Source organism: Nannobrachium achirus (assembly GCF_963921795.1).
Source record: "Nannobrachium achirus genome assembly, chromosome: 14".
In the NCBI taxonomy this organism is placed as follows: domain Eukaryota; kingdom Metazoa; phylum Chordata; class Actinopteri; order Myctophiformes; family Myctophidae; genus Nannobrachium; species Nannobrachium achirus.
In genome coordinates, this window is record NC_137821.1 from 590,296 (window position 1) to 614,847 (window position 24,552).

The following is a 24,552-nucleotide window of genomic DNA, read 5'->3' on the forward strand; positions in this document are numbered from 1 at the left end:
AGCCTTTTTTGGCTCGGAGAGATTTTGTACTCATAATGTGATAACTAAAATACACACTAAATGATCTGTTCTTTATCATTCCAGAGCCGATGACACAGTTAACTGGCGACAAGACGCAGCACAGCCACGGCCGGCGTCAGATGGAAGGCTGTCACCCTCGTCCTGGCCAGGAAAGCACTGATTGGCACATCCTACACCACACCAGCAGCACCTCTAAGCAAGTCTCGCCTCCGACGTTAGACGAAAGCAGCACAGCCCAGAATACCATAGTCGCTCAGTCCCCATGCCAAGCATTCCATGGGACGCTCACCACCCGTACACAAAGTTCATTGACCTTCCCACTGTTCTCCTACCTAAAGGATGTTTTGTTTAAACCTTTTGAATATTGTTTCTAGAGTTCAAAATATTGTTCATCCCCACCATTACCCTTATATCTGGGTACTGCAGATATGAGTTCATCTTAGTTTCATAAGTGGATCAGTTTAACTTTTCTATTTGAATTAATTTTACATACCCTTCATGAAACAAACTGATGATGGGAATTTGGTTCCAATTCTGTCCAATGCCAGCTCTGATGGTACTGTAATTCATTTTTAGGGTTGACAGCATGCACACAATCTGTCTATAGAAAGACTAAATACTTTTAATGTTTACAATGTCCTCCGATATACATGTGGTTATAATGTTATTATATGTTGTACCTTGTTAGTGCCACAGTACAGTTTAAACTATTATAGAAAAGTTACATGTGTATTGAGCTTGGATATTGGCTATGTTTACACCTTTCTGTTTTTAGCATACAGGATAAATGATTAACCTTTCCCAAAATAATAGATAGCAGAGCCTTTAGGATATCAAAATTCACTGTTAACCCACCCATCCTTTATTTAAATTATTTTCAGGCAGGTTTACCAGTTGTCAATGATATAAAGATGGCAACCTTTGTGTAATACATTGATTGCTTGAAGTTTTTATTGGAGGTTTTGCAAGGGCTTATTTTCATTGATATCATTCTCTAACTCAGTGATTACCTTAATGTGCAACATTGTTTTCTCACTCAACACTGCAGAGGGTAACTGCACATTTCTAAAGGGACAATTGAAGGACTTTTTAATTTAAAATGACAAATTAAACATGGGCCAATTTGTCAAATATTAGAGGCAGAAATTGTGAAAATAGCCGATCTACATGCTTGTGAGCATGCAGATTGTGAGCATGTAGATCTGCTATTTTCACAATAGAACTGTGTTCTACAAAATGTAATGTCTCAACTCTTAGTGCTTGTCAGGGTAGGGGGTCCCCAGTTAAAATATGATTATTTTGGGGGTCACGGCCAGAAAAGGTTGAGGACCACTGCTCTTAAAGGGCCTACACCATGCTTTTAAAACTATATTTTTTGTATAAATATATGCTCAAAATTGAGTCTTAGACAGGTTTTAACCCTCAAAAAACACTCTGACCATTCTTTTTGTTTGTTCTAGCTCTACTATAATGAGGCTCTCCAGCTGCAATACCAAAACGGCCTCTGTTTGCTCAGGGGCGCATCTAGTGGGGTTTTTCCAGAAAAAAAAGAAGTTTTTTGAAAAATAAAAAGTTTTTTGAAAAAAAAAAAGTTTTTGAAAAAAAGTTTTTTGAAAAAAAGGTTTTTTGAAAAAAAAAAGTTTTTTGAAAAAAAAGTTTTTGAAAAAAAGTTTTTGAAAAAAAAAAGTTTTTTGAAATTTTTTTTTTTGAAAAGTTTTGAAAAAAAAAATTGAAAAAAAAGTTTTTTTGAAAAAAAAAAGTTTTGAAAAAAAAAAAATTTGATTTTTTTTTTTTTTACTCTAAAAAAAAACGGGAATCCGAGAGTGACGTCACTCTCGTCAACTCTCAGAACAGCACTGTTCTGAGAACCCGTGGAAAGCTTTTCATCTCTGTCTGCCCAAAACCAGAGAAAGACACAACGGTCAGAAATAGGACTTTGTGAGGATAGAAGGTGCCAGTGGGACCCCAAAAAAAGGTTTTAAAATAGAAAAAGTGAAAATTCATGGTGTAGGTCCTTTAACTCATAAAATTGAATGACAGACAGTACACAGTACTATGCACAGTAATTGTAAAGCACTTGTAAACAAAAATAACGAAATAAGAGACTCACATCTGTACAACTGATATTGTTGCTTGTTGCTTGTGTACATTTTAATAAAAAAAGAAGAAAACGAAGTTAATGTCTGTGCCTCAACTGATTGTATAAATATGGGTGGAAGGGAGGGGAGGAGGGTACACAATATATGGGGGGGGGGGGGCATAATGATGTTGCTATACGACGGTGTCACGCTATACGCTCGCTATCGCCGCACGCCGGGCTCCGCCGGAGTGACGTCGTTTGGAGGCTTGGCGTAAAGCTTGGCGTACGCTGATCAAGGACGTGACGTCAGCGCAGCGTAACACGCCTGGCGAACGACACGCTAATGGCGATCGCGAGGCGGCGTGACGACGTTCTCACGCCAGAAATATCGGGAAAATTGTTAGCTGGGTAAACATGTTGCCTCATGCTAGATGCAGAATAGATAAGCCTCATGCTAGAGGCAGAATAGATAGCAGATACATGTGAAAGTGACAAACGGGCTTCACAGTTATGTCAGGTGTGTTCATATGCTAATGGTGATGCGATTTCAGATCAATTGCTCCAGCCACTGAGGAGAAACTCTGTGACAGACACTCAGACAGACATTTGGAAAATTATATGTTTGATATCTGGGAATGGACATATTGTGTCAGTCTCATATGGTCTATGACAGGGGTTTTCAAAGTGGGTGACGGGGCACCCTGGGGTGACGGGGCACCCTGGGGTGCCGCGACAGCAGTCCAGGGGTGCCGCGAGATCATTTGATAATATTTGGAATTTATTTGGACTCTTGAAAAAATATTTAGTATCATTTTAAACTTGAAGTACAACGTTATTTTCAGTCAGTTCTAACCAAACCGGCTATTATCTCAACGTTCTGAGTTTTGAGATGTGTGCACGTGCCCTTTCGCACTTACTGGTTATTAATAGATAGATAGATACCTTTATTATCCCACGGGGGAAATTCAGTTGCCCAGAGGCAGCACAGCAGTTTAAGGTTACAAGTTACAAAGAAGTAAGAAAAAGAAAAAGAGTACTGTAGTGTACAGTCCAAAGAGCAAGCACAAAAAAGAATATAAACATAAAGTGTCGAAAAGCTATTGCAAAAAAGAAGAATATACTGTATACATAAAGTGACCATGAAACATTCAAAGCTCATAAGTGACACGTCACACACAAAAAAAAAGCTATACTCAAAGCACAACTTAACAAACAGTGCCAAACAAAAAAAAGTGCACATAACAGTCTATGCTAGTCAATGCAACACAAGTATCACACCGCCATATCAACACAGCAATAGTACTCAGTTCAACCAACACAACCCAACAGTGCAGGGCCAGAAAATAAGTGACCAAAGTCAGTGCAAATAAGTCAAGAATATACCGTATATAGGCCTATATATTTTTTGGGATGTTTTTTTCTGCTGTTGTTTCAGTCCGAGTGTATCAAAGGGTGCGTTCGGAAATGCGCACCGGGTGTGTGCTCAGATGTAGTGAGTGCCTAAACCCAACCCTAACCCTAACCCTAATCTCAGTAAAACTATGCCTAAACCTAACCTCAGTAAAACTATGCCTAAACCTAACCATAACCTTAACCTCAGTAAAACTATGCCTAAACCTAACCCTAACCTTAACCTCAGTAAAACTATGCCTAAACCTAACCCTAACCCTAACCTCAGTAAAACTATGCCTAAACCTAACCCTAACCTTAACCTCAGTAAAACTATGCCTAAACCTAACCTAACCCTAACCACACCTGGTGCGCATTTACGAACGCACCCTTTGATACACTCGGACTGAATCACCAGCAGAAAACACTCTCTAACAAGCAATAAAGGGAGCCACAGCAAGATTGATTGATTGATTGATTGAAGACTTTATTGTCAGTTTGCATAGGAAAAGGTACAGTTTCATGACAGTACAGTTCACTGGTACAAGGTCTACTAAAAGGTACAGTTTCATGACGGTACAGTTCACTGGTACAAGGTCTACTAAAAGGTACAGTTTCATGACAGTACAGTTCACTGGTACAAGGTCTACTAAAAGGAGATCCATGAAAAGACTAAGCTTATTTCCACAGGAAACCATTAACACTCGCATGACTGAACCTGATTTTGAGATTTTGAGGTGTTTTGGGTTTGCTCAGTAAACTCTGAGAAATTTTCCCTTTCATGATTTTTCCTTAACATACTAGCAAAGCCTTGTTTTTTTTCTACCATTTGATACGTTTTGTAAATATGAAATAAAATGTTTTGAGTGTTTTCTGAGCAATCTAATTCCATTTCTAAATCTCAAAAACAGGTCAAAATGACCTGTTAGTCATGCGAGTGTTAAAGACGCCACAGCAACCCTCTCAGGGAAAAGTCTTTAGAGGTCAGAGTCAGTACAACTTTTGTACCAGTAGTGCAAGGTAACAGTTGTCCATAGGTTGTCCTAATATATTAATTAGGCCTTGGGCCTTAATGTTATTGATATGATTAATGTCCCATCCAGGTATTCATTATTGATTATCTTTCTTTTTTTTATAACAAATGTAAGAAAGAACAAACATTCTAAGGATATTTAATTCATTCAACCAAGATGAGACTTACATATAGCCTAGATAAAAATAAAAATAAAAGGAAATGAATTAATTAAAACAAATAAATGTAACCTTACCTGATAAAAACACCAACTAAGATGACGACTTCTTCACTACACTTCCCATCATGCCTCTGAGGGTGGATAGAGAACTACATTTCCTATGACGTATTGTAGTCCTCTGAGGGAGACCGGAGAGAGAAAACTACACTTCCAACAATGATTCTGTAGTCCTCTGAGAACGGTGGAAGGAGAACTACACCCATGGCGCTTTTGTAGTTCTAAAGTTGCGTGCGCGCGCGTGTGTGTGTGTGTGTGTGTGTGCGTGTGTGTGTGTCTGTGTGTGTGTGTGTGTGTGTGTGTGTGTGTGTGTGCGTGTGTGTGTGTCTGTGTGTGTGTGTGTGTGTGTGTGTGTGTGTGTGTGTGTGTCTGTGTGTGTGTGTGTGTGTGTGTGTGTGTGTGTGTGTGTGTGTGTGTGTGTGTGTGTGTGTGCGCGCGCGCGCAATTTGCGCAAACACAGCAGATCTACAAGCTCACAGCGCGTCGCTTCCACGACACGTTGTGAGCTTGTAGATCTGCTGTGTTTCGAGGAAGTATAAAAACCTATTTTTTCTTGCGCTAAACGTGCGCTGGTGCGTGCGCGCAGGTCGGTAACGTGCACGTGAATAAACAATACAACAGACAGGATAACGTGCGTTCTGTGTCTGTCAGTGTGATAATGTCAGTGTTCATGTTTACAGCTCTTTGTTCATCTGATTGTATTCAATGGCATGTGTCGCCCTCATGTGGACAACATGAACAACTACAAGTAGTTGTAACCCTAACCCTTTACTAGCATGGGTACAATTCATAACCCTAACCCTTTACTAGCATGGGTACAATTCATAACCCTAACCCTTTACTAGCATGGGTACAATTCATAACCCTAACCCTTTACTAGCATGGGTACAATTCATAACCCTAACCCTTTACTAGCATGGGTACAATTCATAACCCTAACCCTTTACTAGCATGGGTACAATTCATAACCCTAACCCTTTACTAGCATGGGTACAATTCATAACCCTAACCCTTTACTAGCATGGGTACAATTCATAACCCTAACCCTTTACTAGCATGGGTACAATTCATAACCCTAACCCTTTACTAGCATGGGTACAATTCATAACCCTAACCCTTTACTAGCATGGGTACAATTCATAACCCTAACCCTTTACTAGCATGGGTACAATTCATAACCCTAACCCTTTACTAGCATGGGTACAATTCATAACCCTAACCCTTTACTAGCATGGGTACAATTCATAACCCTAACCCTTTACTAGCATGGGTACAATTCATAACCCTAACCCTTTACTAGCATGGGTACAATTCATAACCCTAACCCTTTACTAGCATGGGTACAATTCATAACCCTAACCCTTTACTAGCATGGGTACAATTCATAACCCTAACCCTTTACTAGCATGGGTACAATACATAACCCTAACCCTTAGCATGGGTACAATGTCAGCCTTAACATGCCAAATGTAGGAGTAGAGATGTGACGACTGAAGCAAAGTAATTGAGCATATGAGCATTTCTGCCCATATTGGATATTTGAAAATAGCAGATCTACAAGCTCACAACGCGCCACATCGTGACATGTTGTGAGCTTGTAGATCTGCCATTTTCAAACATTGTGTACTTTTAGGCCTAATGCTTGTCTTTAAGTACATTTAGATACCAACACTTTCATTCTTTTACTTAAGTACATTTTGAATTCTGGACTTTTACTTGCAACTGAGTATTTCTAAATTGCAGTATTGATACTTTTACTTATTAAGTAAAATATGTGAGTACTTTTTCCACACACACACACACACACACACACACACACACACACACACACACACACACACACACACACACACACACACACACACACACACTCAAGCACGCGCGCACGCCGAAGTTTAAGTCCCGCCTCCTCCTCATTGATTGGTTGTCCAGTGGGGAGGGGAGGTGGGCGTGACTCGGCTCCGCGTCGTGTGATTGGTCCGCCGTGACGTCTGTCACAGCGCCACCACGCGTGCCTTTGTGATCCCATCGCCAGGAGGGACAGTGTGCTGTGATTGGCTGCTGGTGAAAATGACGTTTTAGATTAAGAATTTAGAAGTTGGGCACTTAGCAGCTTTTAATCCAAAACGACTTAACATCAACAATATAATAAGCAAGATATGTCAGTACCTCAACAACAATATAACAGGTAGACCACGCACCTATCAGTAGCCTACCAAAACCTTTCTAAAACCTAAAAATGCTATCTAGCTTCATGTGTGGTCATTGAGGGAAGGGCAGTGTTTCAGTAGTGCTATGGGTTTAGCTGGAGTCTGAAGACCACGGTGGAAGCTAGGGAGTGAGTCTGTAGTTCTAATGGAAGCTAGGGAGTGAGTTTGTGAGTTTGTAGTTCTAATGGAAGCTAGGGAGTGAGTCTGTAGTTCTAATGGAAGCTAGGGAGTGAGTCTGTAGTTCTAATGGAAGCTAGGGAGTGAGTTTGTGAGTTTGTAGTTCTAATGGAAGCTAGGGAGTGAGTCTGTAGTTCTAATGGAAGCTAGGGAGTGAGTCTGCTGTTCTATTTCTTTATTATTAACTTGTTCTTCAGCATCCAATCAAAACACAACAATAACTTACATTAAAATAACATTATAAAAAAACAAATCAATTAGCCTATTAAAAATACATTTAATCATGAATTACAGTTGTAAAATTGAATGAAATATATGAATAAAATAGCCTACATAAAATATTGCGTTTACTCCAAGTCTCACCAGAGAGAGACTTGGAGTATAACCGCTGCTCCTACACTTGGAAAGGAGTCAGCTTAGGTGGTTGGGGCATCTAGTACGGATGCCTCCCGAGTGCCTTCCTAGGAAGGTCCTCGATGCACGTCCCACTGGGAGGAGACCCCGTGGCAGACCAAAGACCAGATGGAAGGATTATATCTCCAAACTGGCCTGGGAACGCCTCGGTATACTCCCTGAGGGAGTGGAGGAAGTTGCTCAGGATAAGGAAATCTGGAAGTCTCAGAACTGTTACCCCCGCGACCCGATTGTGGATAAACGGTTGTAGATGGATGGATGATAATCAATTAAGTAGCCGATCTACAAGCTCACAGGACATTGATTGATTGATTGATTGATTGATTGATTGATTGTTTGGAACATCTGAATCAGATGTTGCACACTATGGGACTCAACTATGCCATAGGCCTATAAAGGCTTCCAGCATAATCAGGATAATCAACTACTTGGGGTTCCTCAGATACATGAAAACCAATAAGTTCAGGGGCAAATTATAATTAGGACAAATTAAGGAAATAAAACATTACCAAAATAACTATAATTACAGCAGTAACAAGCAACGTTACATTAAAACTGCTGCTTTAAAAAAAAGTGCCAGAAATAAGAAAGACACAGTGGAAAGATTAACCTGACAGACTAATCCATGCATGCAGGCATCAACTCATTACTTATAGGTGGTTAGGGTTAGGGTTAGGGTTTAGCAGGCATCAACTCTTTACTTATAGGTGGTTACATGTTTGTGAATGTTTTAACCACTGTTATGTGGTTAAATCATTATAATTATCAACTCATTACTTATAGGTAGTTACATGTTTGTGAATGTTTTAACCACTGTTTTTGAAAGCACTAAATGTGGGGATCTCTCGGGGTCTTTTCCAACTGCAAAGAACCGGTTCTGGTTCTTTCTCCCTCATATGGGATGAAACAGAGGTGAGCTTTTTCCACCAAGAACCGGAGTTGGTTCCGAACCGGTAAAAGTTGGTTTGGAACGGGAACCACAAAACGTTGGTTCCTCTGGTTCAATCTGGTTCAATCTGCTTCAATCTGGTGGAAACGCAAGCCGGTTCGCAAGAACGAACCAAGGTTCCAAGAAAGTTGATCCGGACTGGTTCTGGAACCGGTTCTTTGCCAGTGGAAAAGGCTCCTAATTGCGGCAGGGATCTGGTGGTTCTAAGAGCGGCCATTTCTTGGGTAAACACAGCCTTACACAGGTGTTCTGATTAGACTATAGCATTAGTTCTATGCAATCAAACAATTGAAACACCTGTGTTTTTACCCAAGAAATGGCCGCTAAGGACTACAATGACGTAGGCGCTGGCACACACTATTTGCATCCATTTATAGAGAGAATGTTTTGACTAAAGGTAGTTTTATAACATTAAAGACATGTTATCTGATCTAACATTGAAACTACAGTCAGGAAGGTGTTTTTACTAAATAATGAACACACAGTAAACTACACAACCCTATGAACGGTCTCCATGACGACCAGCACACTGACCAATCACGGCGAGGCGAGGCAAGGCCGTCCTCCCGGCCTATGGGGTCCAGAGACCGTGGTCCGTATAAAAGAGAAGGACTGAAGCTGCGCGAGACACTGTGAGATGACACACACACACACACACACACACACACACACTCACACACACTCCGTTGTTTTTGTATTGTTGTTCAGCCGGATGTGACGTACCAGGAAGTATCTGGTTAGCAATGAGCGTGGCTAGCAGCAGGAGCTAACGGTGTGTTGCACGTTTTGTGTGTTTTGTGTTATTTTTCGCTCTCTCGTTTGTTTAGGTAGGGGGGCGTGCACGTGTGTGTGCGTGCGTGCACGCGCGCGTGTCACTTAATTATTCATGAGCAGGCGTGGAGTTAGGGGCGTGGCTAATGCAAATCAGTTTAGCCTGTGTTGTTGTTGAGGTGTGTGTGTGTGTGTGTGTGTGTGAGAGACATGTGCGTGCGTGTATGTAGGGTGTTTATTACACGCACGAGCAGTGCGTGCGCATGCATGTAATGTATTTGCATGCATGTGACATTTCACTGTCGTGAGGTGTGTGTGTGTGTGTGTGTGTGTGTGTGTGTGTGTGTGTGTGTGTGTGTGTGTGTGTGTGTGTGTGTGTGTGTGTGTGTGTGCGTGCGTGCTAGCCCTGAATACAGGACTCTCATATACATGAGAGTCCTGGTGCCGCCTCAACATGAGGAGTAGTGGGCAATCGAGCCCTTAACGGTTTGAGCTAGGAACGTCAGATTTAAAAAATAAACTGCTTACCCAAGCCAACTTTGCTAACGATTTGACGCCGCACAACGTTCATTACACGCCGCTCCCCGGTTGTTGAATAAAACGCATTTTTGTCCGAAATTATTTTGCTTAACATAGGACGTCCACCTCTAGTGGACAGTCGCGTCATCGCATCATCTCCGTTCACTACAATGATCAACCGGAGATGACGCGACTGTCCACTAGAGGCGGACGTCCTATGTTAAGCAAAATAATTTCGGACAAAAATGCTTTTTATTCAACAATCCGGTAGCGGCGTGTAATGAACGTTGTGCGGCGTCAAATTGTTATCAAAGTTGGCTTAGGTAAGCACTTTATTTTTGAAATCTGACGTTCCTAGCTCAAACCGTTAAGGGCTCGATTGCCCACTACTCCTCATGTTGAGGCGGCACCAGGACTCTCATGTATATGAGAGTCCTGTATTCAGGGCTAGGTGCGTGCGTGCGTGCGTGCGTGTGTTTGATACCATTAATAATTGTGCCTCTAAAAGTTATTAAACTATTAATGTAAATATTACAGTATGACAGTTGAAGACATGACTGTAAATGATATGGAATCATTTAAATATAAAGTAGCTGGGAAGGAATTCACCAAAACAACAACAAATCATTTGCTGGCTTGGTGACTCCTTTTAGGTTTTTGACAAGGTGTTCGGTATGGGAATAAGGTTTTCTGTTTGCATTGAATCCAATATTAGATGGGTCACTTTATGGTTGAATCCCCAAATAATTGATGGAATAGATTTATCAGTGGATTCTGGCTGTGCTAAATATCTTCATCTTAAAAAACATCGATTTTTTTTTTTTCTTTTTTTTTTACGCCATGCCAAAAATCTAAAACTTGTCACCAAATACATTGTATGAATTCCCTCCCATGCCATCACCACACTGAGTGATAATGTGTCAGAACATTGAATGATAATGTGTCAGAACATTGAATGATAATGTGTCAGAACATTGAATGATAACGTGTCGGAACATTGAATGATAATGTGTCAGAACATTGAATGATAATGTGTCAGAACATTGAATGATAACGTGTCAGAACATTGAATGATAACGTGTCAGAACATTGAATGATAATGTGTCAGAACATTGAATGGAGCAGCAGGCCAGATACTGAGCTACCAGTAGCTCCTTGTCACCATTCAGTGGGTTTACAACTTCTAACGGCGCTGGGTCGGCTCATGCCACCTTTGCAATGCTCGACCCGGCCGGGCGACTCACTCGTTTTAGCTTGCTCGGCAGTGTCTCACGTGGCTCAAGGTCGCCTGAGATGGAGCACCTCCGTCTTGGTCAATAAAATATCTCTCGATCAACGGTGTGACGTCTGAAAAGACGCGACAAATTCCCATTCAGTGCTTTGATATCGTTCGCATGGCGTGCCCGGCTACTGGTTACTTTGATATGGTTCGCATGGCGTGCCCGGCTACTGGTTACTTTGATATCGTTCGCATGGCGTGCCCGGCTACTGGTTACTTTGATATCGTTCGCATGGCGTGCCCGGCTACTGGTTACTTTGATATGGTTCGCATGGCGTGCCCGGCTACTGGTTACTTTGATATCGTTCGCATGGCGTGCCCGGCTACTGGTTACTTTGATATTGTTCGCATGGCGTGCCCGGCTACTGGTTACTTTGATATGGTTCGCATGGCGTGCCCGGCTACTGGTTAATTTGATATCGTTCGCATGGCGTGCCCGGCTACTGGTTACTTTGATATCGTTCGCATTGCGTGCCCGGCTACTGGTTACTTTGATATCGTTCGCATGGCGTGCCCGGCTACTGGTTACTTTGATATGGTTCGCATGGCGTGCCCGGCTACTGGTTACTTTGATATCGTTCGCATGGCGTGCCCGGCTACTGGTTACTTTGATATCGTTCGCATGGCGTGCCCGGCTACTGGTTACTTTGATATCGTTCGCATGGCGTGCCCGGCTACTGGTTACTTTGATATGGTTCGCATGGCGTGCCCGGCTACTGGTTACTTTGATATCGTTCGCATTGGCGTGCCCGGCTACTGGTTACTGTCCACCAATGGGATTGTGCAATGTCTGTTGCTGTTGTTTCCTTGCCTGTGATTGGCTGTCTCCTCTACCTCATCCAGATGATCGAGATGTCATTGGACAAGGAGACCGTCCTGTGTCCTGATAGGGCGGCCCCCAAACCGCCCGTCAAAGCAAGCCCCTCCCTGCCGGCCGCCGTTGGCCAATCCGAGCAGACCAAAGGGAAGACACGCCCCCTGCGGCCAAAGAATGGCGTCCAGCTCCAAGCCCCGCCCCCTGGCCCTCAGCGAATGGCCAAGCGGCGCTACACGGTGGGCGGGGCCGGCCTAAAGGGACCGGCCAATAAGCGCCGTCGGCGCGCCAACAGCGACAGCCAATCGGCGGAGCCCGTTCTGCCGAGTCACTTCCTGCTGGGTGGGAACATCTTCGACCCGCTGAACCTCAACTCCCTATTGGACGATGAAGTTAACAGGTATGATCTTATTGGACGATGAAGTTAACAGGTATGATCCTATTGGACGATGAAGTTAACTCTTTTTCAGCCACGGGGAGCCACTTAATATTAAAACCGGATTAAACCGTTCTTCTTCTGTACTTAAATTAGCTGACCGGAATTTTCCGTACTAGGTCATTAAAACCGAAATAAATGATAATAAAAAAACAAAAAAAAACAATTGGGAGCTCTTCTCCATCTCTTCTTCGACTGATCTAAAAGGATCATTCTCTCAACCCTCTGAAACGGAAGTGCTTCTGGTAGCTTTTCGTTCTCTATAGCCACGTCCACTTTCATTGTAGGAGGAGGCGTTAGCATAGCATCTGTCCGTGATGTTTTCGATCAGAAAAAAGTTGACATGGGCTCGGGGGGGAAGACGACACGGCCAAAATCCCCACTATATGCCAATGCAGATCCAGACACTTATGGTGAGTTTACAACGCGATCACGGCCTGCTCACGTATTAGGAGGGTATTATGAGTCACCAGAAAAAAATAGTGAGTGTTTTTAATGAATCTATCATGGTTAAAATGGAGTTAGGGTTAGAAATGGAGTCTAAAGTTAAAATGGAACGTTTACATCAACTATATGAATAAAATCTGTTCATAAAAGCCTGATTAGACGATAAAATGAAAGTGAAAAATCCCTTTAAACCCTGAATGCTTTTTTAGTAAACTTGACCTGCTCTTTTTTTCCCTCAACATCCAACTTAAAGAGCCGACAGTTGCGACGCGCTGCAACGCGTGGCCAGTTTGTAGATCTGATATTTTCAGCAACTGCAACCCCCCAGATTAATTAGGGATGCTAGGGTTAATGCTAAGTGGTTAAAAAGAGAGAGGGGCAACTCCGAGGACCCCCTAGGGGTCCCGGACCACTTGAAGTAACTGTAACTGTAACTGTAACTTGAAGTAACTGTAACTGAACCCAAACTGGTCTTCTGGCACAGATAGACTACGGTTCCACTGACACTCAGGAATCACAAATGACAAATACATATTTTAGCCACACATAATCAAACGTGGAAACAATACAATGCCCAAATACAGATGAAACCATAAAACAATGCAAACAATAAAATACAAACAATGAAATGACAACCGAACAATAAAACTAAGGTGACATACCGTGTGTATTTAGGAGTAGTTAAATGTTTCTTATTTCGTAGAGACCCTTGTTGGCCCTTTATTCTTATCTTATTTTAGAGACTCTTCTCCTCTCTGTTCTATCAGCTTCATCCTGAGCCTCAGCAGGTGGCCTCTATTTAACCCTGCAAGGCCTCTATTTAACCCTGCAAGGCCTCTATTTAACCTCTATTTAACCCTGCAAGGCCTCTATTTAACCCTGCAAGGCCTCTATTTAACCCTGCAAGGCCCGAATTAATTTCTACTGACCAAAAAAATAAAACAAATCAGATGGTGTTGTAGGAGTCCTAATCACAGGACAATGTAATGTTAAAAAATTAATAATGTTTTTGTAAGGTTTTATAGCCATAAATCATAAATCATGCTCTAATTTGCATTTTGCTGATATTTTTCACAATAATAACACATGTACATGTTCTAGACATTCTAATGATCACGATTCTTTTTTTACAGGCATTTTACTTGTGTTTTAGTGAGGAATAGCTTCAGTTAAAAAGTGAGATGTTGTTCTTCCAGACGCTGGAAATTTCAACTTCTCTGGGAGGTGTGAATGTCAGTCTCTGTGGGGGGTATTTATATGCAAATATCGTGGCCAATGGCATTGTAATACTAAACAATAGGATTTAATGGTGATGTTAATGTGAAAAAAGAACAGGAAAACTAATTATAACATTATATAAAAATATAATATATAAAAAATGTTGCCAAAAAGCAACGCTGGGCCTTGCAGGGTTAACTGATTGAAGTCATGTAACCACGCCTACTACCTGTGACACACATTACACTGTCCACTGAATTACCCCATTAGAAATACACAATATGTCACCCAAAATACACAAATTATCACCCCTTAACATATTTCCAGAAAACTAACAATAAACAAAATAACCGCCTAGCTCCCCCATTGCTGGGACAGCTACAGTAACTCTGAGGACCTGTTGAAGAGCTGCTGGAAAGAATGTTGCAATATTAACTCTGTCCACTGGAGGGAGACAGAGACTGCAGAGTGAAAACTGAAACCTTCCACCTCACCAGAGAGAGCGCACAGAGTGCTGTACTGTGAGCTTGTAGATCTGCTATTCTTGAAAACATTTTAGTACAAATTATTTTGAGGTGGGGTCGGAGGACTAATGGTTTTTGACATTAAGCAGTTTGAGCACCACTGATTATGGAAAACCATTAGTATTTAGAAAGTAGGTATTTTTCAGGCTTAAATGGGCTATTTTTTATCTTTATAGTTATTATTTTAGCAATTTTTCTGCCATTTTAAACATAGCTGAACTAAGCAGCTGCCAAATTGTCCTTGCCTTTTAACGTGGGCACGTGCACGCATTGTGCACGATCTGTGCGCGACATTTAGTAGACGTGTAATTAGATGACAAATAAATAAAAAAATACATTGAAATAGACATATCCGTTGCCAGGCTGTAACGGCCACTGTTCACATAAAAAAACAAAAAAACATTGGAAACAGCCAGCTGTGCGCTATGGTAACGCGTGGACACCTTTGCGCACAAAGCGCACGATATGTGCAGGGATCATAATCCAGGCGTGTAAAGACTGGATCAAAGTTTCCAAACGCAAAAATCGGATTGAAAAACAAGTTTTCCATCGCCGAGTAGCTTCCTCTTCTGTTACAATGTAAACCAATGGAGGCGTGACTATGGCCCAGGCACAGACCGGATACGGAAACCTAGATCCGGTCAAAAAAATGCGGACATGGCAGGGCGGGAAATCTTCGGATTCGACGGGAATAGCAGAAAATGAGTTAAGTAAGTCTTCTGACTCCTCCCCTCCTCAGGGAGACCAATCAGACGACCCCGCAGTGCTCACCCCTCCCCCTGAGGGGCGGAGCCCCCGTGGAGATCCTCCTCCCCCGCGACCTCAGCGACCCGCTCAACCTCAGCCAATCAGGAGAGCCGCTCAGCCTGGGGGGCGGGGCCAGGGGCGGGGCCCCCAGGAGCAGGCGGAGACACCGGCACCGGGGGGGCGGAGATAGAGCAGGAAGGGGCGGAGTCAAGGAGGCCACGGCAGCCAGCGTGTTTGCAGGTACTTTAATTTATTCATGCTGTGAAGACGAATTATCCCTTACTAGAGGGTCGCGGCCCTTTGGGCCGCTCACATCTAGTTAAAAAAAAAAAAAAAAGTTAAAAAAAAAAAAAAATTGGGGGGGGGGGGGGGGGAACTATTGTGGCGGAACTATTGTGCCGCAGCGCACGTTTCCGGTCGGACATATTTGACCGGCGGACTATTTTATACAGAGGCAAAATATGAGGGTAATAACGAATACAGCTGTATACAGAGGTTTGGAAACGACATCTTGCAAAGGTGACATGGGTGTTTGAATTTTTAAGCTATATTTAGTACATATGTAGTACATCCTGGCCAAGTGGTTTGGTATTAAGTTAGCAATACATGACCCGGAAGTAGATCACTTACTCTTTTGTAATATAAAGATATGGTCATTGTGTTCTTACGTTTCCTATGCACTTTTAATTTATTCATGCTGTGACTAATCACCCCTTTTATGGTCATTGTGTTCTTACATTTCCTATGCACTTTTAATTTATTCATGCTGTGACTAATCACCCCTTTTATGGTCATTGTGTTCTTACGTTTCCTATGCACTTTTAAAACACATATTGGTATTGTGTTTTATATCATCACCTTTACAACGAGGTACAGCTTTTAAGCATCGGGCCGTCGTGGAATGAGCAACACAGCCAAAGATTGTAACATTCTGTTGGTGTTCTCGTTTGTTGCTTGGAGCTTTGAAGATTGCACTCTCCCACAGTAATAAGGACAACTTTATCATAACATTAATGGGACCTTATTTTCACAAAACGCATATCATCGTGATTGAAAGGCAATTTTTAACTAGCGATAGGAACCATAAAGTATTCATGAAAGTGTTAATTAAGGTTAGAAAACGAAAGGGGAAAATGAATGGGGTCCAATGGAGAGAAATTCTTTTTGCGATCGGCCGGGGAGGAAAACAGCGCAACTAGCGGCCAATCATAGGAAGTTTTAGTTCTGTATTGGAGTCATTTTAAATCGGCGGAACTATGCCCCTGGTGTGTGTGTGTGTGTGTGTGTGTGTGTGTGTGTGTGTGTTGCAGTTCCTCATGCGTCCACAGAGGGCAGTGTTCCCTCCTCTCCTCTGTCCTGTGAGCTCAACACGTCAATCAACTGTCGTGAGGACGTGGTCCCGCCCATCCTGCCGCGGAGACACACCCACCCTCCGTCTGGCCACGCCCACAAGGCCCGTAACCACGGCGACCAGCGGCGGCGGCGCCGAACCACCTCCGTGAGGTCATCGCTAGGCCCCACCCCCTCTGTGAGGTCATCACTAGGCCCCGCCCCCTGCTTCCAGACTCCTCTGGTGGGAGGAGCCAAACACAGGTAGGTGCTTTTTTTGATTGGCCGCTTCCCCAACCCTTTTATGTTAACCTTATAGAACACGAGGTTCAATCCTAAGAAACTAAAATACAGACCAGTTAAAACATGAGCTGCATTGAAATGATCAAATAGTCTCAAGTGCTACAAGACCATAGTATGCACTCAACCAGTGTTGATTTTGTCGACTAAAACTATGACGAAAAATGTTTGTCGACTTCGTTTTTTTCAATGACAAAAACTAAATAAAAACTAAGCTGTGATGACTAAAACTAAGACTAAATATATTGTCAATTTCGTCAACAAAATAAAAACTAGAGTCTAGATAAAACGTTAGGGAGGGACTGGTGGAGAAGAGAGTCATTTTATGTTTGGTTGCTCTCAGGTGTTGCGTGCTGACAATAGCAGATCTACAAGCTCACAACGCGTCAGCGCGACGCGTTGTGAGCTTGTAGATCTGCTATTGTCAGCACGCAACCAAGTGTAAAATCAGGCATTACGATGCCATCAAGGCCAGCCAAAATAGTTGACTAAATCAACTGTAGATTTAGTCGCCATAAAATCTTATGATATTTAGTCGACTAAAATTAGACTAAAACTAAAACTTTTCCGGTGAATATAATATAATATAATATAATATATCTGTTATGTTAATATAACAATGTGTTTATAATATAACATAATATAATATAATATAACAATGTGTTTATAATATAACATAATATAATATAATATAACAATGTGTTTATAATATAATATAATATATCTGTTATGTTAATATAACAATGTGTTTATAATATAACATAATATAACATAATATAATATAATACAACAATGTGTTTATAATATAATATAATATAATATAATATAACATAATATAATATAACATAACACAACATAACAACATAACATAACATAATATAACATAATATAACAATGTGTTTATAATATAATATAATATAAAATAATATAATATAACATAATATAATATAACAATGTGTTTATAATATAATATAATATAATATAATATAATCTTCAGGGTTGGAGCAGCTCTTCCAGACTCCTCCTAACAATAATATAATATAATATAACAATGTGTTTATAATATAATATAATATAATATAATATAATATAATATAATCTTCAGGGGTGGAGCAGCTCTTCCAGATTCCTCCTAACATTAATATAATATAATATCTGTTATGTTAATATAACAATGTGTTTATAATCTAACATAATATAATATAACATCCAATAGGATTGGAGCAGTTCTTCCAGACTCCTCCCAGACACCAACGAAGAAGAAGATCAAAGACAGAGGTCGTTATCGTCACGGCAACCACAGCCGTTACTACGGTTACCACGGTTGCTACGGCGACGCCTGGGGGGAGGGGTGGGTGGGCGTGGCCCCGGACCCCAGGCTCCGCCTCCTGGAAGCTGATTGGTTCAGAGGCCGCAGGGTGCTGGACATTGGCTGCGGTGCGGGTCACATGACTCTGGGCGTGGCCCGGCACTTCGGCCCCGCCCAGGTCACCGGGGTGGAGCTGGACGGGCGGCTGGTCCGCGCGGCCAATCAGAACGTCCGCCACTTCCTGTCACATGACCTGGTGGCGCGGGAGAGGCGGGGCCTCCAGGAGGAGGGGCGGGGCCTCCAGCACATCGCCATGACAACGGGGGCGGGGCTTCCTCTCTGCTTCAGGGTGGGGCGGGGCCCGCTGGCCGCCCCCCCGCTGCATCCCCATGGCAACCAGGATGGCTTCCCCGACAACGTCTGTTTTATTATGGTATGTACCACAATGACCATATATGGTATGTATGTACCTCAATGACCATATATGGTATGTATGTACCTCAATGACCATATATGGTATGTACCTCAATGACCATATATGGTATGTATGTACCTCAATGACCACATATGGTATGTACCACAATGACCATATATGGTATGTATGTACCTCAATGACCATATATGGTATGTACCTCAATGACCATATATGGTATGTATGTACCTCAATGTCCATAAATGACCATATATGGTATGTACCTCAATATCCATATATGGTATGTATGTACCTCAATGACCATATATGGTATGTACCTCAATGTCCATAATATGGTATGTACCTCAATGCCCATATATGGTATGTACCTCAATGCCCATATATGGTATGTACCTCAATGACCATATATGGTAATGGTATGTACGTACCTCAATGACAATATATGGTATGTACCACAATGACCATATATGGTATGTACCTCAATGCCCATATATGGTATGTACCTCAATGCCCATATATGGTATGTACCTCAATGACCATATATGGTATGTACGTACCTCAATGACAATATATGGTATGTACCTCAATGCCCATATATGGTATGTACCTCAATGACCATATATGGTATGTACGTACCTCAATGACAATATATGGTATGTACCACAATGACCATATATGGTACTGTATGTACCTCAATGACCATATATGGTATATACCTCAATGACCATATATGGTATGTATGTACCTCAATGACCATATATGGTATGTATGTACCTCAATGACCATATATGGTACTGTATGTACCTCAATGACCATATATGGTATGTACCTCAATGACCATATATGGTATGTACCTCAATGACCATATATGGTACTGTATGTACCTCAATGACCATATATGGTATGTATCTACCTCAATGACCATATATGGTATGTACATCAATGACCATATATGGTACTGTATGTACCTCAATGACCATATATGGTACTGTATGTACCACAATGACCATATATGGTACTGTATGTACCTCAATGTCCATATATGGTATGTACCTCAATGACCATATATGGTATGTACCTCAATGACCATATATGGTATGTATGTACCTAAATGTCCATATATGATATGTACCTCAATGCCCATAATATGGTATGCACCTCAATGTCCATATATGGTATGTACATCAATGACCATATATGTTATGTACCTCAATACCCATATATGGTATGTACCTTAATGCCCATATATGGTATGTACCTCAATGCCCATAATATGGTATGCACCTCAATGTCCATATATGGTATGTACATCAATGACCATATATGGTATGTACCTCAATACCCATATATGGTATGTACCTCAATACCCATATATGGTATGCACCTCAATGTCCATATATGGTATGTACATCAATGACCATATATGGTATGTACCTCAATGACCATATATGGTATGTACCTCAATGACCATATATGGTATGTACCTCAATGACCATATATGGTATGTACCTCAATGACCATATATGGTATGTACATCAATGACCATATATGGTATGTACCACAATGACCATATATGGTACTGTATGTACCTCAATGACCATATATGGTATGTACCTCAATGACCATATGGTATGTACCTCAATGACCATATATGGTATGTACCTCAATGTCCATATATGGTATGTACCACAATGACCATATATGGTATGTACCTCAATGACCATATATGGTATGTACCTCAATGACCATATATGGTATGTACCTCAATGACCATATATGGTATGTACCACAATGACCATATATGGTATGTACCTCAATGACCATATATGGTATGTACCTCAATGACCATATATGGTATGTACCACAATGACCATATATGGTATGTTCCTCAATGTGTCTCCAGGGTGACTATGTCTCGGAGCAGGCTGATTGGCCGGGCCAGGGCCAGTATGATGTCATCATGTGTCTGGGCGTGACCAAGTGGGTTCAGCTCCAATCAGGGGACGGGGGTGTGTCCAAGCTGTTCAAACGGGCCTATGAGAGCCTGTCGCCGGGCGGAAAGTTTCTCCTGGAAGCTCAGCCCTGGAGCAGCTACGCACGCAGCAAGAACCTTACCGTAAATACTGTAATATAAAAACCTTATCCATTTTGGATCAGTTGGAGAGGCTTAAGGGATCTTGTTGCTAGGAGACAGTAACTTTCTAACTATGGGATCTTGTTGCTAGGAGACAGTAACTTTCTAACTATGGGATCTTGTTGCTAGGAGACAGTAACTTTCTAACTATGGGATCTTGTTGCTAGGAGACAGTAACTTTCTAACTATGGGATCTTGTTGCTAAGAGACAGTAACTTTCTAACTATGGGATCTTGTTGCTAGGAGACAGTAACTTTCTAACTATGGGATCTTGTTGCTATAGACAGTAACTTTCTAACTATGGGATCTTGTTGCTAGGAGACAGTAACTTTCTAACTATGGGATCTTGTTGCTAGGAGACAGTAACTTTCTAACTATGGGATCTTGTTGCTATAGACAGTAACTTTCTAACTATGGGATCTTGTTGCTAGGAGACAGTAACTTTCTAACTATGGGATCTTGTTGCTAAGAGACAGTAACTTTCTAACTATGGGATCTTGTTGCTAGGAGACAGTAACTTTCTAACTGTGGGATCTTGTTGCTAGGCAACGACTCGTCACAACTACAGGAGCGTCAGATTGAAACCTGACACCTTCAGCTGTTACCTTATAAGGACTGTTGGATACACTTCCTACACAATGATACACACAGGTAACACACACACACACACACACACACACACACACACACACACACACACACATATTTGAAATGTTTATTTATGTTCACATAAGCAGAAGTACATGCCTTGTACAAAGAACATAAACAATATCAGTGCAGTCAGATAATTAGGAAAACAGTCTGTTACAAAGTGCATGAAGGGCAGAACATACTGTTAACATACATGTTAAACACATGACATACAGAACATTGTTACATACAGTATAGTTGACATACAGAACATTGTTACATACAGTATAGTTGACATACAGAACATTGTTACATACAATATGTTAACATACTTGTGGGGCAGAAACCTCGTATCTCCAAGTTTCAAACGGGGGAAATCTTTTGCCCTGCTTCATCATACATCTACATCTACAAGCACACAATGCCTCGCGATGCGAGGCATTGTGTGCTTGTAGATCGGCTGTTTTCACTAGTTTAGTACATTTTATAGATGATAAATACAAAACGAACGGTTTTGGACATACAAGGTTTCCACCCGACAAAGACGATATGCTATAAATATAAGGTGTTGGGAGTGAAAATTATAATGTAGGGGTGCCTCGGATTAAAACAATATTTATGGGGTGACCTGAGACAAGTTTGGGAACCCCTGATGTAGAGACATGTCCCACATCTTAAATGAACCCCTGATGTAGAGACATGTCCCACATCTTAAATGAACCCCTGATGTAGAGACATGTCCCACATCTTAAATGAACCCCTGATGTAGAGACATGTCCCACATCTTAAATGAACCCCTGATGTAGAGACATGTCCCACATCTTAAATGAACCCCTGATGTAGAGACATGTCCCACATCTTAAATGAACCCCTGATGTAGAGACATGTCCCACATCTTAAATGAACCCCTGATGTAGAGACATGTCCCACATCTTAAATGAACCCCTGCTGTAGAGACATGTCCCACATCTTAAATGAACCCCTGATGTAGAGACATGTCCCACATCTTACATGGTTGCCATGGCAACCATGTAAGATGTGGGACATGATTTCAGTTATTTGTTCATTGCCATGAATACAGTAAGGAACACACACACACACACACACACACACACACACACACACACACACACACACACACACACACACAGACTATGAAATGTTGACAACTGTGTGTGTGTGTGTGTGTGTGTGTGTGTGTGTGTGTGTGTGTGTGTGTGTGCGTTGCTAGGTAACCAACGGCCAATCTACATCTTCCACAAAGGCCCCGCCCCCAGGAAGTGATGCAGCGTCCTGTTTCCATGGCGATGACATGACCATATATGGACGACGGGATTACTTCATAAGATGACCATATATGGACGTTAATTTTTATCTCTTTTCTTAAGACCATATATGGACATGGGGAAGGCCTTATTAAGACCATATATGGACACGGGGAAGGCCTTATTAAGACCATATATGGATAAAGGGATTTCCTGGCATGGTTTTAACGAACTATTGAAAACCCACAGTCAGGAAATTCCTGAAAATTTATATTTTATAAAATATTAAAACTGTTTTAAGATTTTTGAAAAAAGGTTTGGAATTAACCCATTTAGGCCTAGAATTATTGAATGCTTTAACTGTTGAAAAATAGCAGATCTACAAGCTCGCAGCGCGGCACCGAGTGCCGCGCTGCAAGCTTGTAGATCTATTTTTAAAAAATCGTGAAAATGTGTGCAAATCTTTGAATATATGTATTTTTAAAGCGAACGTCTCACGTAACTAAAATTTTGCTTCTGGGTGGTCCCTGGAACTAAATATTTTGAGATGGGGGTCCGTGGCCAAATACATATCATTTTGGGGGTCCTTCACATAAAAAGGTTTGAGAACCACTGAAATAGTAGTCTCTCAAGAACAGACAAACTGAGCTCCAGTTAACCCTTTTTGTGCCTATCCCGAACAAATTCGGCTTTATTTCAATCCAATACAATGTTTTTTTTGCTATTTTACTTACCCTGAGCTGCTTGTAGAGATGTGGGTGGTTCTGGGTCATCCTACGCTTTCCAACGAGTGATGCTAGATGGTCTGACGATTTATTCCATTGAAAATGGTTTAAAATAAAGTTTAGAGCCCCCCCCCAAAAAAACTCAATCTATACTGTCGGCAGCGCGACGTATTCCGGGGTGCCTATCCCGCTCTAGTCCGGGATATTTAATAAAATGAATTAATTAATCGGAGGCCTCAACGAGGCCCCGGTCTAATTTTCCATCCATGGCCGGGGCCGAGACTCTGTTTACATCGGCCCGTAATCGGGCAACGCTGCCGCACCGCGCCGCCCACTTCAATACAAACTCACATCTTTAGAGACCTTTTTCTCTGAATTGTGTTCCCAGTGCAGCGACAAAGTTTTTTTGCGACTAAAATAGCTTCAGATCGGGCTTCTAAAAAATAAAGAAGCTAATGGCTAACTGTTAGCTAACTTCCTCCTCTCGTCATACATAACAGTGGCTGTAGTGAAATCACAAGGCACTACTGGCTGTGTCGACGGAAGCTAGAGCGAAGGCCTATACAGAAATGTCTGGCACTCTAGTGCCCTCTTTTGGCCCGGGCACTGTATGAGTTAAGTGAAAAGGACCTTTTCTTTGACGATGGCTGGCCAGATTGCTGACATAGAAACATTGTTTTTTCAAAAAATCTTTCAAAAGGATTCAAAAGACACTTATAGAATCGGGTAAAAATTCAAATTTTCACGATTTTTCTAAAATCGCAGATCTACAAGCTCGCAGCGCGGCACTCGGTGCCACGCTGTGAGCTTGTAGATCTGCTATTTTTCAATAGCTAAAGCATAAAATAATGATGCACAATAATGTGCACCCGTTATGAATGGAATTAATCAAAATGTAATATTTTGAAATTGCTTCATGAATATCAGGAGTGTTTTTATTCCATTCAATTCACAGCAGCTTTATTGGCATCAGATACGTTTACGTTGCCAAAGCAGCGTCAGAAGACGATAAAAAAACCTGCACAATGTTGATACAAAGTATCTGCATTATGTAGATCTGCTATTTGAAAATAGCAGATCTACAAGCTTCATAGACTGGCTATTCTTCAGAAAAGATTGAATATAATACAGTATATATTTTAAAAAACATTTTAACACAAATCTTGTGCGGAACTCTGTGTA

The 24,552-nt window shown here is 41.6% G+C and overlaps 1 protein-coding gene across 1 annotated transcript; it reads left to right on the forward strand.

The window, feature by feature from the left end:
• The first annotated feature begins 9,178 nt into the window (after nucleotides 1-9,178).
• mepceb (methylphosphate capping enzyme b) lies at nucleotides 9,179-22,941 on the forward strand. The gene is made up of 8 exons (XM_080741853.1): nucleotides 9,179-9,262; nucleotides 11,903-12,273; nucleotides 15,238-15,485; nucleotides 16,556-16,838; nucleotides 18,091-18,616; nucleotides 20,520-20,732; nucleotides 21,296-21,401; nucleotides 22,612-22,941. Exons 2-8 carry the CDS (start codon nucleotides 11,903-11,905, stop codon nucleotides 22,662-22,664), a joined length of 1,800 nt encoding a protein of 599 aa, XP_080597979.1. The 5' UTR covers nucleotides 9,179-9,262; the 3' UTR covers nucleotides 22,665-22,941.
• Nucleotides 22,942-24,552: the final 1,611 nt, after the last annotated feature.